The sequence below is a fragment of the Strix aluco genome, chromosome 2 (assembly GCF_031877795.1).
Source record: "Strix aluco isolate bStrAlu1 chromosome 2, bStrAlu1.hap1, whole genome shotgun sequence".
In the NCBI taxonomy this organism is placed as follows: Eukaryota; Metazoa; Chordata; class Aves; order Strigiformes; family Strigidae; genus Strix; species Strix aluco.
In genome coordinates, this window is record NC_133932.1 from 122060459 (window position 1) to 122076421 (window position 15963).

A 15963-nucleotide genomic window follows, 5' to 3' on the forward strand; every position below is an offset into this window, starting at 1 on the left:
TAGGAATACCTTGGCAATGTGGCTACCATCTCTTACATCTCAGCTCTGGTCTGTGGCTAATGTATGAAAAACAGGTAAATGTTCAGATATGGTAATTTTAGGGACATGTATGAATTTGAAACAGATAAAGTGTTAAAAGAATCCCTAACAGACCTCCTGACTTGTTACAATTAATCATTGACCAGCAGCACATGTTTTTCTCTCCAATCTTTAAGGCTGTCCGTTCTGAATAAGACATGGTATTAGCTGCAGCCACTGATTTCAGTGCTTGCCTCTGATTTAAGATCAATGTTTCAAGGTAAGCACATGCCATAGTGCTATGTGAAATGAGGATGGATTTAAGCACAGGATTTAAGGGGAAGGAGGGGACACTGTACCCCAAGTATCCAGATTACTGCTCCACTACATCTTTTTATGTATGCCTTGCCTTTAAATTGAATCTGTTGCAGACATTCTGTAATAATACTTTGAAGTTATTTGCATCCAGTCTACAGAACCTTTTAGTTCTAGTTTTAAATTAAGGACTCCAGTGGTTTCAGTCCTTGATAAGTAAAGCAGCAGGATTTCACACCAGTCACGCCAAGGCTTGGTTACATTTTAGTCACAGCAGTGAAGTGATGCATGAAACTGACTGTACTGTAAAATATCATTGTTATATGGATGAGGAAATGGACTGGCTCCAGACAGTAAAACAATCCCAAGACAGGGAAAAATGCATATCGAAGCTTTCAGCAGAGAGAGTTGTTCAGAGCAAAATGTGTTCTTTTGTTAGGGGGCTGCAAACCATGGTTTAAAGCAAATTCTTGCATGTCAGTATGCACTGTTCACAGAGTACAGTATGCGCTGTTCACAGAAGACATTGCGCTGTCCAACTTATCCCACCAAGCACTGCATTTCTGTAGAGCAGAGTCAAAAAGAGCGTAGGTGTTTACTGCCACATGAATTTTTATGGACGATCACTTGTGTATCTCTTAAACCCTTTAGTTAGTCTTTCCTTCTCTGCTTTAAGTTATTTATTTTCATTATTTCAGCATCACTAAAATAAGACCTTTCTGCTATTGTATTTGTCCATTTCAACCTGGACTCTGATACCTGAGATACGGCAAAGTGCAGAGAATTCACATCTTAACTTAGAACTCTGAGATTTGGGGTCCTGAAAACTGCTAATAACTCAGCATCAGAATGCCTTAAGTATGATACCACGGAGAATTAATGCAATTTTCCATTGGAAAGTTTTCCATAAGTTTTTTCAAATATACTTCATCATAGAAAGATACACTAAATAAAATGTGTTTTGCTACTGGTTGTTTTCAGAATTCCTGAAGAATGCATCCAGAGAAGGTTTTGAGCCCTCACTGAAAACAGCTGATTCCTTCATACTGCATAGAGAAAAAAATTGTCTTAATTATCTGGCTATTCCCCCCTATGCTTCAAACAAGTCAACAGCTCTCCACAGTACTGACTCAGCTACAGCCTAAGAGATTCTGCAAAGACTTCTGAAAGTCATCAAAACTAGGCTTTTGAAGGCTAGTGAGCAAAGCCTTCCCTCCAGTGAAAGCACTTTGCTAGGTCACCCCTTGCCATTTAAATTGAGCAGCTTAAGTACTGAAGCTAATATGTGTAACACTGTGATGGATATAATATGCTCTCTGCAGGAAAGCCCCCCCCCCCCCCCCTCCCAGTCCTTTAAATGCTGGTGCTTTCCCTCTCTGCCAGTCTCGTTACAAAAACTCATTTCTGTGTTGATAACGCAGCAGTGATAATAGGTATCAGCTCAATGCAGGGAAGAGGACTGTTGAGCCTGAGGGGAAATGTAATCTGTGATAGAGCAAATTTTGTTCAGTCCCTTGGACACCTTCTCTGGGACACAGATGTCAGTTCATGAGACCTGAGTCAGGGTCCTCTTTAATGACCAGTTTGTTACTGGAAGCCTTGTTTCCTATGTTACCTCAGCTGAATTACAGCTGAATTACATCTGAATTTAGCCTTTGAGCATTTTATTCTAACTCTGTCTAGAGATGCACCATCAGCAAATGCCATCCTAGTCCACGGCCAGCCTGTCCCAATAGGAGCCTGCTCATATCAGTATCCATTCCCCCTACATTGCTGCAGTGCCAGAGTGTGGATGATCCAGGTTTTCCTCTTAAGAAATCTCATTAATCATGAAAGCAGAATATTTTCAGCCCTCTTCTTCCTTTAGTTAATTTTTCCTTCACATCAATCTGCTGAAGTGAATAGTAGCCAGATACCTCTTTGCTTGCAAAGCTGATGGCAAAGGTCCTGATGAGAACGTTTAGAGGAGTGGGGAACACTTCCCTGTGAGAAGAATTAGCCTGAGAACCTGCATTGAGAAGAGGTGGCTTTGGAGAATGACAGCGGAAAAGAAAATATCATCTGTTAAAACAAAGAAATCAATATTCTTTGGTCTTCTAAGTCCTGTCTGTGAACATCTGGAGTGTATTTTTCTCCCAGTGCATGAGTATACCAGTAGCCCCATTGATTTTGTGCTTATATCAGGAGGATGATCTATACCTCTTTTGGAGAGATGCTAGCTCTCTGGAGAGAACCACTGAGATTTCATGGTGAGATGTATCACAATTGCTATAAAATCACAATTTATCTGCTAAATTCCCATTGACTGAGATAACACCTTGCCAGAAAGTGAAGCTGCTACGATTTTCTATAATAGCAGTCGTGACAGTTATGTACCCTTGCCTCTTGCATATCTGCCTTGTGAATATCTCCAGGCCAGAATGTAAAGGTTCATATTTCCAAATCACCGTTTTTTCCACAGCTTTGTGATGTTGACAAGGACTGAGTCAAAGAAGGTATGAAGTGTCTTTGTTGGAGGTTTTCACATCTTTATAGTAAAGCACAAGCATAGGTCCATTCAGGACCAGAGATGGTGTTGAGCTATTAATAAACATGCCCATGTTCACAAACACTACACCATTATCTCAACTCTCATTTGAGCTGTTCCTATTTTGCTGTTGATATTTCTATTAGCAAATACTGTTTGGGGTGGGAACTCAACACAAGTTCACATCTCCTCCAGTCCTGAATGAATTACTGAGCTTTTGAACACTTAGTTGGTGGAAGAAGGAAGCATAAAGGAAAGAAGGGAAAGAAGAAAGCATAAAAGGAGGGGAAAAAAATCAGGAAACTTCTATAGAAATAAAACTCATTAAATTTGCTACTTTTATCTGTGTTACAATTGAGGGAAATGTATTTATGGAAGGGTTTTTTTGTTTTGTTTTAGCTTTACAAGCTAAAGCTAGAAACAGCACTTAAACTCACAGTTGGTAGTCTGTAAGTTATTTTTATGGTTGGCTTTACTACTTGTTTACATGACACATCTCACAGAGATACCAGGCATTTAAACATCAACCAACTACTGGTATTCAGTGAAGCTCATTAGTTTTAATTGTAATTATTGCTATGCCTATTATAGTAGCATTTACCAGCTGAAATTAATATTGCTTAGATTGATTTCTCCATCTAAAAGAGTTATCTAGACTCTATCCATAAACAACACAGACAGGCAACTTGAGAAAGCAAGTCATGCCACCTGTCCTAAATGCCCTTGTGGGGAAGGGATGAATCAGTCTCCAAAGATGTTTCTCTACTGACCACAGGAAGAGCCTTGATTAAAGTGTTTGCCTTTTGTATGTCTGCAGTTAGGCAAAAGGAGTTAAACCTGTAATAACAAAATGACCTCATCATCTAAGTAAGCCAGGTATAAGCAGAGGAGGGAAGAGAGTAGCAGTGGTGGACTCTATTACCCAAGGATCTAACAGATCAGTAACAAAGCAAATAAAATAACCAGTCTTCAGCTTTCAGGCCAGTATTTTACTGTAAGCCTTCCCTTTACCTTTATAGTCAGTGTGAACTCTGCTATGGGAGTCAGTGGAACCAGGATTAGATCCTAGACGGCCATCTGTAATGATTTAAAACTGGTGGGTTTAAGTTTATCTGTTCAGAAATCACTGCTATACTTCATATATTTTCCAACCAGTGTCACATCACTTTGTGTTATTGACTACCTGGAGAGCAGTATAAACCAGAGGAATCTCCCACTCAAACCTTACTAATGGAAGTTCTTATGCATTGCAGTTGACCTGGACAGGTTGAATGATGATGTCAAACGTTACAGTTGCACTCCGAGAAACTACTCTGTCAATTTAAGGGAGGAACTGAAGCTGACAAATGTAGTTTTCTTCCCCCGCTGCCTCCTTGTCCAGCGCTGTGGAGGAAACTGTGGCTGCGGGACTTCGAACTGGAAATCCTGCACGTGCATGTCAGGGAAAACAGTGAAAAAATATCATGAGGTATTTTCATTCCTTTTCTTTGGTACTTTTGGATATTTATTGCTTACATGGATTCTGAAGGCTTTTCTCAGAGCCGTGTACGCTGCTTATATTGATTATCATGTTATACTGATCATGCTGTATCATGCTATATTATAATTATCATTACGCTATATCACGTTACACTGTCATTATCATGTTTTATTATCATGCTTATATTGATTATCATGTTGGATCTGCAGTGCAAAAATCAATGGGCAAAAATCACTGACCGTAATGAAGTGTCATAGGCAAAGATGCTATCGATAATTTGAGAGAGACCAGAGAGTTTAAGTGAATGCCCCCTGAGTTCACCACTCTTCCTGAGGTGAAGGATCTGCTTAGGCTTCCAGACAGGTTCAGGTAGACTTAGAGTGGAGCCTAGACTTAGGTAATGGCATTGGTCTTGTTGTCCATGCTAAGATACCAGCTTGGTACCTCATGGAGGAGTGTTCATACCTTCCACTGCAGAAAGCCATAGAGACACACACACCCACACAGTCAACCTGCAGAAAGGCCTGATTTTAAATAAGTTTAATTTTAATGTCTTTAATGGCACAACATTGCCCAGAGATTTGCATTTGGAAGTGGTGAATGAGGAGAGTGGTTATATATGTATTAGAAAGGGGTGTTAACAGGTATTTATGGCTAAGTTAATTTAGAAGAAGTTGGAGAGACCATTTACTACCTCTCTCTGTGGATGCTACCACAGCATCCTAGTGAACTTTGTTGCAAGAATGAGGCTTATGTTGGATTGATTTTTCCCAGAAAAGGACTGATACAACATGAATGTATATACCACTGGAAATATTCTTTTTAGTAACACAGAGATATGTGTTCCTTGAGACATTTGACTGCACTTCCTTTTGGTTTGTGCTATATCTTTTAAACTTATGACCATGCTTGAAAATAACAATTAAGTCACTTGTAAACTCTCTTCCCTTCCAGATTTATTAGTAGCTGAATCTTTCAGCCTTATCTTTTTCCCCACTCAGCAATTTTTGTAGGAAGGCAAAATTTTTGCATAAAAACAAAGTCCGTTATATTTATTTTTAATCCATTCAAAGCACATTTAGAGAGAAAAACAAGGAAAAAGCATTCTATATTCTTGCCTCTAAGTCAGTATTTTCAAAACCAGACATGAGCAATGTTCACTAAAGTGAACATATCTAGAAAGGTTACTTGGTATTATCCTTTCAATTGTCTGAAAGTAGGTAGCTGCATGCTGACTTAATTTCTGACACACATCTCTTATAAGAGCCTGATTTACCACCTGGCTTAAGTCTCAAGTGAAAATAAACTTTATGGACTTTAAATCTGGATGTGATGTGGGCTCATACCATAAAGGCATTAACTTGGGAGACCTTAGGGCTGCAATAGCAGAAGGGTGTTGAAGGTCAGACCTTTGCGGTGCTGTGAGCAGTGTGGTTACTCTTTTCCAAGGTAAGAGATTTTTTCTCACAATTAACTGCAGCATACAGCATACTCCACATCAGCTAGGACTAGAGAATAGTTAATATTTTATCTAATTTTAAACAAGATGCAGGGGATGACCCTGGTAATTACAGAGCGGAAAGCCTTATCTCAGTGGTAGAAAAGTTAATTGGAAAAAAAATTCAATAGGTATAAAACACCTAGATGACTATGAACTGATAAAATGAACTCAGAATGCCTTATGTATGAATAAATATTTATACAGCACCACAACATTGTACAAGAATGCTAAAAGACCTGACACCTCCTTCAGGGAGCAAACAGTTGACCAGACAAGATCAGACATGGATTAGAAGCTGGTTAAGAGAGAAAGAGCAAAGAGGTAGAAGAGTTGAGCAACTACATATGAAGTGGATATTTGTGGGTGCCCCCAGCACACGGATTAAGTGGTATTTTCTGTATGATCAATCTGGAGGGAGGTGAAAAGAAAAGTGGAAAAAATGACAGCTAGCACAGGAGATAACATACTTTAACAGCAGAGAAGGCTGTGAGGGATTTCAGAAGGCCTGTGTAACTACTTATAAATGCAGTTTAGAAAAGCAGCAAGCATTAGGATGAGTAGTCTCAACTATTTATTCATATAACTCTAAGTGTGTGAGGGGAGGAGGGAGAAACGAGAGGTGGGAAATGGACTAAAGGTCAAGTAAGGAATCACTGTGAAGAGCTTATGGAAAACAGTTATTTAGTGCAGTGGTGATAGGAGAAAAACAAGTGACAGCCTTCTGCAGAAATCAAGGTGAACAAGTAATAACACAGCAAATATTATGACCTGGATGAATTGGTGGGGTACTTATACTGGGTTTTGACCACTGGTACTTAGAAGGATACAGGCAGGAGTAGAAAAGATGTATAGAAACAGAAACATACATCAGGAGAGATACAGGACACATCAAAAAAATTTGTAAGTAAAGTTTTGGATACTTCCATTTAGAAAAAACTGGGAATAAGAGAGAATACCGTGAAATACAGAAAATAGTGAATAGTACCTAAAGGAAAATTAGGTCTTCCTAAATAATCTTTTCTTTAAGAAAAAAACAAGAAAGATATTGAAAGGGAACTATTCTATAATTATAAAAAGGAATTTGGTTTTTTGCACAGTAAATCTATATGGAATTTCAACCCTTAAATATGAGTGGTGCATAATTCAGAAGGATTCTGTGAGAACTAGAAGTAAAATATAAACTGGGTCACATCTGTATCAGAACTTAAACCAACTATTGACAGTAGCTAGAAGAAAAATGCTGATTATAAAACATATTATCAAGCACTTTTTTTTTATCAGATGTTTGGGAGCATCTCATGCTGGGACACCAGAATATCACACTAACCAGGTATTGGTCAGAACCAGGATGTCACAATTTATGACTGCCCCAAATTAATCACTAAATGCAGGAAATTCAATATTCACACTAATATATCACTGCTAATTTATTTCACTATTCCTTTGTTCTCTGAAAACCATATGAATTCAAGACACTGTTTCAGATTTAACATTAAATGGCTTTTTGTAAGTTTAAATTTAAACTTAATCCCTTCGGGATGAATTAACAGCTCACTGAGCAGAAATTTAGCCAAGTGGCTCCCATTAACATGAGTGGAAGTCATGCAGATAAATTCACATATGACATACTAAAGATATGTCCCTTAATGTTAGTGCAAAATATTTTCCACTTTATTATTATTATTAGCCATGCACAGCTAATCAGTTTTATTTGGTATTCTCCTTAGACATTTAACTCTAATTTAAATGCCTGGCAGTACAGGCACTGAGGAGGGGCCTCTCAACATGCCAGTTTTGGAACCATGGAGCTGGTTTAGTCTTTTTGAAGCCAAATTGAAACCCACTACCCTTAACCAAAAAGCATTTAGTAGCGTAACAAAGGACAGAGCTTCACACTTTATGAAATCCCCAGCACTGTTAATTTGGTTAAAAATCTCTGCTTTCTGCTGCAGGAGAACGTAGACCAGATTCAAACACAAGTCTCAATTACTTTGATTTACTTTCAAAAGGCACCCAAAGGAAGTATAAGGTAGTGGAGCAAAGAAGGTGTTTGTAGCAGTTGAAACTGAACCCTGCAGACCCCAGACAGCTTGCCAGGCTGATTTTGCTAACTGCTATCCTGAAGCTTCATCTACTGAGCTCCTGGACCCACCAGAGCTATTTATCCTGCTTGTCCTCAGCAGTAAAAATGCGACTGGAAATTACTTAAAAGTTGTCTGGTATTTCTGAGTTACCCAGTATTTCTGGGTGAGAAAGACAGGCAGGCAGATTTTCCAGAAGCAATAGGCTCCTTTTTGTCTTTGTAGCCAGTGCCTTGTAGTGCTGGAGTAACAGCATGCCCGCAGCTGTGGGGACACTAATGTCCAGAGTGTTTGCTGAGAGAGAGGCTTCTAGTCCAGAGAGTTTTCAAGGTTATCTTCTCCTTATGCTCTTAATGTTTTTTAGTTTCCCCTTAGTTCCTATTCAAAGCCTCACACTGTACTCATCACCAAGCGCTCCCTCCTAGTATTGCAGGACTAATAGCTATCACGTGTAGCCTTTAATTTCCCCAAGCTGTGAATGCTGCTCCAGTTCCCTGAACAGACTGTACAGCTCTTTCCTATCATGTTCAATGGTAAGAAGTAATGCAACAGCAAGGAAAATGAGAAAATGAATATGCCATGGTAAGGGGTATCTTTTTCTTTATTGCCCTGGGAAATGCTAATAATGAGATCTCTGGTCTTTTTCATAACCTGGAAGTTTGCCATAACTTTTCCAAAATACTCTGGAGTTTTCAGAAGTAAATGGGTTCATAAATTGAGTAAACAGATGGTTTTATGGGTGGGGTTTTTTTGCAGGAGTCTTGTGATATTCTGTGGTTTTCCACAGCTTCTGGGTTTGCTTGAGACCAGAGCTCATGGACAAATATTCATGACTTACCACATAGTGTCACAAACTCTGCAAACCAAACAGGCCAAGTGCTGGCAGTGTCTCTAAACACCTCTCAGGGACAGTACCATAAGCAATACTGAGTTATGTCACAGGGCTCTGTGCGAGGAAAAGACAAAGCAATACATGGAAATAGATGCAGCACACCTTAATCAAATGCTCACGTCTACTGCTGTATAACTTGCTAAAGGGGAGTTGAAATGAAGGAATGTTTTCCGTTGCAGTGCATTTCTTTGGAAATGCCTGGAGCTGCTCTTTAAAGAGTGGGGGTGGCTCTAAACCTGTAGATCATCCAGCCCGGAGGAGGTGTGGAGGAACTCAGGCCAGGATGCAATTCAGCTTGGGCTGCAGCTGTGCTATCCGCCCAGCATGCACATACCTCAGAGAAACAAGAAATTGGTTTCCCCATCTCATTGCTGTAACTGATGAGATGTGAAATGAGTTTCCGTGAGGAATAAATGCTCTTAAGGTAGCAACCAGAATTTGTCGGAGTGTATAAACCTCCACAAACACAGTGCTGAGCAACACAGCTAAAAGACATATAAGGAAAAAAGTAAATTGGTGAAAGCTGTTTGCACCTTTTACCTACTTACTTGCCTCTCCTGTAATAACTGATGCATTTTTGAGTGTCCACATGGTGCTTCTTTCCCCCACCATCTCCCCTTTTTGAAGCGTTATACCTCCATTCAAGTTTCCTATTGTCTGGTGCCTTCACAGGACATACATGCAATTAATTCTCAATGCCAAGGTTTAGGTTAGTGTTAGGGTGTCTACTTCATAACCTCTTGCTACTCTGAGAGAGGTAGAAGGCACCTCAAAGTACCTACACAATACTAAGTCTTTGCACAAGTCACTGGGGCATAGAAAGAAGCTTTAACTGGACCCAACATTGTCAAGGGAAAACAAGACAGTAGGGAATATTACTGGGGAGAAAAGAACAGGGGGTCAGGAGAGAAAATAAAAGTGTGATATGGGACTTCATTAAGGTAGAGGAGTTGTTGCATTGGAGTTAAGAAATGTAGCTAATAAAATTTGGTGTTGTGGGGACTTTTATCCTTTCTTTTTTTCAGAAAAATGAGGAGCAAACCTTAAGGAGGCACTTGAGAGAGCAGACAATTCTCACACAGCCTTCACACAGGAAAACATAAGATAATTGGACAGAAATTATACAAATGATGCTGATACAACAAAGGGAGTAAAAAGAGCTAACATCATCAAACCAGTGTTCACGGAATATGGTGTGATTGTTGTATGTCCTGGAGTTTATAGTACATGTATGAAGGAGATAAAAGGTTGTTATGGTAATAAAGGCACAGAATTAACCTGACAAAAGAGTTAATGCATAGAAATATTATACAAGAAGCAGAAATGGGATTTATTTGGAATGCAAATACAAGGAAACAATGAGTCAGAAATGACTGCTAGGTCACAGAATGAGCAGAGACAGCACAAAGGTACAGTAAGAGAAAAAATGTTTATTTTTTACTCGATGAAAATGAAAGTTCTTGGGATGACATCTGAAAGTTAAGCAAGTGAGACATCCTGTGATACATGTCTGGGCAGAAAGGCAGTTTGGGAAGGGGGAGCACCTCTATCTGGTAGTAAAAAAGCAGTAGCTGGAGCCATAATGCATGAAAAAATCACCAAAAGTGAGGGTCTTGTTGATGTCGTGTATGTCAAAAACATCATAGCTTTAGTGACTGTTTCAGATGCCTGAGTTTTAAGCCAATTAAATTTTTTTCCCATGTTTGCTGTGTTAAAACCAGGTGTTTCTTATTTATACAAATAAAAAAATAAAGTCAATAATCCCATCTGCATTTAATAATCCCTTAGTTTGAATGCTATCACTGGTCAGCAAACGGACTCTTTTTTTCTTGTTCCTGATAGCCTATTATTATCTCTGGTAAGAAAGAATACAGCTTTGGATCTGTGTTGTTATTTTAGGCTATGTTCCTACTAGAATAAAGGTCCTTATGCTAAATTATGAACCACATTCCCATAATGCTTGATTTCTTATGCTCAGAGCACAGCTAAAATGTGTGTGACCTTTGGATTAGATAACTTTCAAAAATTGCGGAGTAAGATTTTTCGTCTGTATCAGAACTTGGATCTGTGTTGAATGTTTTGCACTTTTGATGCTTCCTCTTTCATGAATCTCAGACAAATATAATTTGGTTTGCGTGATAGAATGATGGTATTTTTAGATGAGCAGAAGGAGATTAGATAATGCTGCATAGCAGGATTTTAAAATAAGTTCTGCAAAGTACAAATTTCACTATCTAAAATAGCATCCAGAGTTACCCTCCATCTTCTGTCACTGGAATATGAAGCTAACCAGATATTTGGTAAGCCATAGTCATGTTATTGATTATCTGTGGTCTTCTTAAGCTAATCATAACAAAACAAAACTAACAAAAAAAAAAAAAAAAAAAAGAGACCTGATTTGATTTTTGAGTGAAGCTTCAGATTTCTATTGGTGTTAAACTACTGGTCAAGAATTTTACAAAGAATGTTACTATTGTTCCTAATAAATAAAGTGAATGATAATAAGTAAAAAATGACTATCAGCAACTGGATAGCCCTTTTTTTAATTATTTTTAGGAAGTGTTGACTGGGTTTCCTGTTACTCTTTGCTTTTTATTAAAATCAGCCATCATGGACTGTCATGGCTAAATGTGGCCTGACTTCAAAGGTAAATTATACATGGCTAGGACCATCAGCGAATGCTGGAGGGACTGGTTCACCTCATCTGGCTCTACCCATCTAAAGCTGCAAGTCCAGCCTTTGGGCTCCTTTCCTAGTTATCAGAGCTCGCCCCACCAGAGGTGGGTGTTTCAGGTGAATTGTTCTCTGGAGTCACCTCTTTGTTGCTGCTTCTACTGGAGAAATGTGGGGTATGGGTCAGGGTGAACAGGTTATCTCCAGCTGGGTCCTTTCCCTAGCAGTCATCACCACTCTGCTCTCCTCATTCCCTGGTCATGAAGTGCTCTTACAGATCTGCTGAGATTAGAGGGGCTGCCACGCTGTCAGCCCTGACCTCCTGTGCTCCACAGGCCACTGAAGAGCACCCTATTGCCCCCAAAGCAAGACCCAGACTAGTACTGTATACCTTCTGGAAAGGCAGCTGTTTTCTGATGTCCTTAAACAGGCTGGAAACCCCACAGTTCCTTGGAGGGCTCTCTAGGTCGTGAGTTGGCCTGACTAGAACAAGTCTACCCTAATTCCAGCTTGAGCTTTTCTGACTTCAGCTTCCAGATACTGTTTTTTGTGATGGCTTTGCTCTCTCATTTAAAGAGTCCTTCAGAAGCTGGCATCCAAAGTCAGTGCATGATCAATGAGCAAGATTCCTGGCAGGGAATCACATGTAAACATTTTCTTTATATTTCCTTCACTACCACACCCAAGGCAAATTATGCAGTAGCCACAGTCACCTCACCTTGAAACCTCTTAGATGCTCAGGCATATCTACAAAATAAAATGCCATGCAGCATATTGGTGTGCTCCTATGGAGCTGTCTGCACAAGAAATGCTACAAGGCCGTGATACCCTTTTTTGTATTACCTATAAACACCAAATCCAGCTCAGAAGCTAAGTCCTCTGTCTTGATTTTTTTTTATTGCTTTAATAGTTTTATGACGATAATTAACTCAATATTTGATGCAGGGGATATGGCTCTAGTTATGTACTCATTGTGAGGCAATGATCTGGACAGCTGAGGCACCACATTTTGATTAGTAGTGACAGACATTGCTCCTTTAATTTGAAAGCTGCAAGGTTATTCTATTTTACCCACACAAAACAAACCTTTTGAGCATTCCAGACCTTCCTCACATCCATATTTTCTTAAAGCTACTGATCCCATCAAAAAAGGAGCAATAAAGTGTCCTGAACAAAATTTCTTTGAACTGTTTTCATTAATTCAGTAGTTCCTCACCTTTAAGGACCTGCCCATGTAATGAATAAACAGCAGCTATTTTCAGAATAAAGAGTTTTCTTTCAACTACTGTGATCACTGGAAATGGCCTTACTTCCTGATTCTTTTCAATTTCCTTGTATTTAGCTGAAACAAAAACTACTAGATAGAAGCTAGACAGAGAGCTTTGAACATCAGTTCCATGATCAGCTATTAAAGCAGTCCTACAGAGGGATCTGAGCAGGCTGGATTGATGGGCCAAGGCCAAATGTATGAAGTTCAACAAGGCTCAGTACCAGGTCCTGCACTTGGGTCGCAACAACCCCATGCAACACTACAGGCTTGGGGAAGAGTGCCTGGAAAGCTGCCCAGTGGAAAAGGACCTGGGAGTGTTGGTCAACAGCCAGCTGAATATGAGTCAGCAGTGTGCCCAGGTGGCCAAGAAAGCCAATACCATCCTGGGTTGTATCAGAAATAGTGTGGCCAGCAGGGACAGGGAAGTGATCATTCCCCTGTACTCAGGCTTGGGGAGGAGTGGCTGGAGAGCTGCCAGTCAGAGAGGGATCTGGGGGTGTTGATTGACAGCTGACTGAACATGAGCCAGCAGTGTGCCCAGGTGGCCAAGAAGGCCAATGGCATCCTGGCTTGCATCAGAAATAGTGTGGCCAGCAGGGACAGGGAAGTGATCTTACCCCTGTACTCGGCACTGGTGAGGCCGCACCTCGATTACTGTGTTCAGTTTTGGGCCCCTCACTACAAAAAAGATATTGAATGACTCGAGTGTGTCCAGAGAAGAGCAATGAAGCTGGTGAAGGGTCTGGAGCACATGTCGTACGAGGAGCGGCTGAGGGAACTGGGGTTGTTTAGTCTGGAGAAGAGGAGGCTGAGGGGAGACCTCATCGCCCTCTACAACTACCTGAAAGGAGGTTGCAGAGAGCTGGGGATGAGTCTCTTTAACCAAGTAATAAGCGATAGGGCAAGAGGTAATGGCCTCAAGTTGCACCGGGGAAGGTTTAGACTGGATATTAGGAAGTATTTCTTTCCAGAACGGGTTGTTAAGTGTTGGAATGGGCTGCCCAGGGAGGTGGTGGAGTCCCCATCCCTGGAGGTGTTTAAAAGGTGGGTTGACATAGCGCTGAGGGATATGGTGTAATTGGGAACTGTCAGTGCTAGATTAACGGTTGGACTAGATGATCTTCAAGGTCTTTTCCAACCTAGATGATTCTGTTCTGTTCTGTTCAGCACTGGTGAGGCTGCACCTCAAATACTGTGTTCAGTTTTGGGCCCCTCACTACAAGAAAGACATTGAGGGGCTGGAGCGTGTCCAGAGAAGGGCAACAAAGCTGGTGAAGGGTCTAGAGCACAAGTCTTATGAGGAGCAGCTGAGGGAACTGGGGTTGTTTAGCCTGGAGAAAAGGAGTCTGAGGGGAGACCTTATCACTCTCTACAACTACCTGAAAGGAGGTTGTAGCCAGGTGGATGTCAGTCTCTTTTCTCAAGTAAGAAGTGATAGGACAAGAGGAAACGGCCTCAAGTTGTGCCAGGGGAGGTTTAGATTTGATATTAAGAAGAAGTTCTTCACTGAAAGGGTTGTCAAGCATTGGAATAGGCTGCCCAGGGAAGTGGTGGAGTCACCATCCCTGGAGGTATTTAAAAGAGGTGTAGATGTGGTGCTTAGGGACATGGTTTAGTGGTGGACTTGGCAGTGTTAGGTTAATGGTTGGACTCAATGATCTTAAAGGTCTTTTCCAACCTAAACAATTCTATGTTTCTATGATTCTGTAATTTCAGCTGTGTTCAACACTGCTTTCCTGTCTTGTCTGGGGAATTGCTTGCCAATTCATTTTTCTACTGTTATCAGCTAAGCCCATATACTGTGCTCCTGTTTCTTAATATAAAACACAAAGAAAATCCCCAAGCTGTCAGGAGGTCTGTTAGCTTGCATGCAGTCCACATCTTTGCTCTCATCCTGTTGCATACTTTCATTTGCTCTCAATTGAAAAAAGCAGATCTACCTACCCATGATCTTGCAAATTGCCAATCATCTGAATTTGTCAGATTTTGATGAAAGGCTTCTCTAAATAAAGAATTTTATCATGGGCTCAGCATGAGCAGCTGTACTTGATTTTAAAAGTATGTTTTCTTTTAAAAAGCATCTTTGAAGATATAGTCTATTTTCAGCTCTGTGATAATTGCAACAACCTGATTGGGTTCAGTTCCTCTGTGTTTTAGATGACAATGCAGGACAGGGATTTGTCTTGGTGTCCATCAGGATTTATTGCATATATTGAGGCAGTCAACATTTGAAATCAATTCAAATCCATTATAATTTTGTTGCTTTAAAAGAAAAAGGGAAAAAAAGGACATGTCTCTGCATTTCTACCAGGGAAAAGTAATTATATTTTCCCAACATGTTAAAGCAGCATGTCTGTACCTTGCTTAGGCGCAGTTCTTCCTCTTAGTATTACATAGCTTAAACATAAATTTTATTTTGAAAGGGAGGACAAAATAATAGACTGTGTTCAGTGCTTATCACTTTTGTTACATCCCATGGCCTTTGTACCTTCCAAGTATTAATGGTAGAGAACAAATGGTCTCATCCTGAAGGCTGCTTATCTGCCTGCCCTTCCCCACCCGCTCTGCACAGCATCCATGGTTAACCTTTGGTGAGTCATTCACACTTACTTTGGGGGACTTTCTAGCTCTTGAAACTGCTAGTACTTCCTTGACCTGGTATGCAGCCCCTTATTCCCTCGCCTTCACGAGACCATGTCAATTCTTATATGGTGTTGGTACGTCAAAGTACAGAAAGTACTTTGTAAAAAAAAGAGGATTATTAATTGAGTAACAGTATGATCTGTTAGTTAGGGGACCTGTTATTCAGGGCAGAAGTGTGGGTGTTTCTGTGGCTGAGACCCTAAAGGTGTTTGGGTCCCACTTGCCATTTGACCAGTGGCTTTGGCTAGTTGCAGACTTCTCACCATTTTTTGAACAAGTAAGATAAATCTAGCTGATCCGTCAGTCACTTGACCAAGCTAGCTTGAGTCACAACAGCCCGCCAAGAGGTGAGCTGTGTTAGGTCTAGTACCTTATCAGTGCATGATTTCTGCACTCAAGTGCTTGAGGCCACAGTGAGCAGAACTGGTCCACCTGCCTCCCGCCAGCTATGGAGCTACAGCCTTGCTTTATCTGTGTCTGGATCCCCATCAGTAAATAAGTGATTTCAAAAGAGAAAGGGCCATGTAATGCCACTGGTAGTTTTTCTACTGATGTGTTGCAGA

At 40.4% G+C, this 15963-nt stretch overlaps 1 protein-coding gene across 5 annotated transcripts in view; it reads left to right on the top strand.

Annotated features, from left to right (window-relative positions):
- PDGFD (platelet derived growth factor D) overlaps window positions 1-15963 on the top strand; it is a 146650-nt gene that overhangs the window by 125646 nt on the left and 5041 nt on the right. For 3 of the 5 annotated variants that reach the window (XM_074816173.1, XM_074816177.1, XM_074816174.1), the window contains one exon: window positions 4114-4328. In XM_074816173.1, the coding sequence (XP_074672274.1) occupies window positions 4114-4328 (215 nt within the window). Of the gene's footprint in view, window positions 1-4113; window positions 4329-7122; window positions 7172-9839; window positions 9948-15963 lie in introns of those variants that run through there. The other 2 variants (XM_074816178.1, XM_074816176.1) reach the window with 2 other exon arrangements.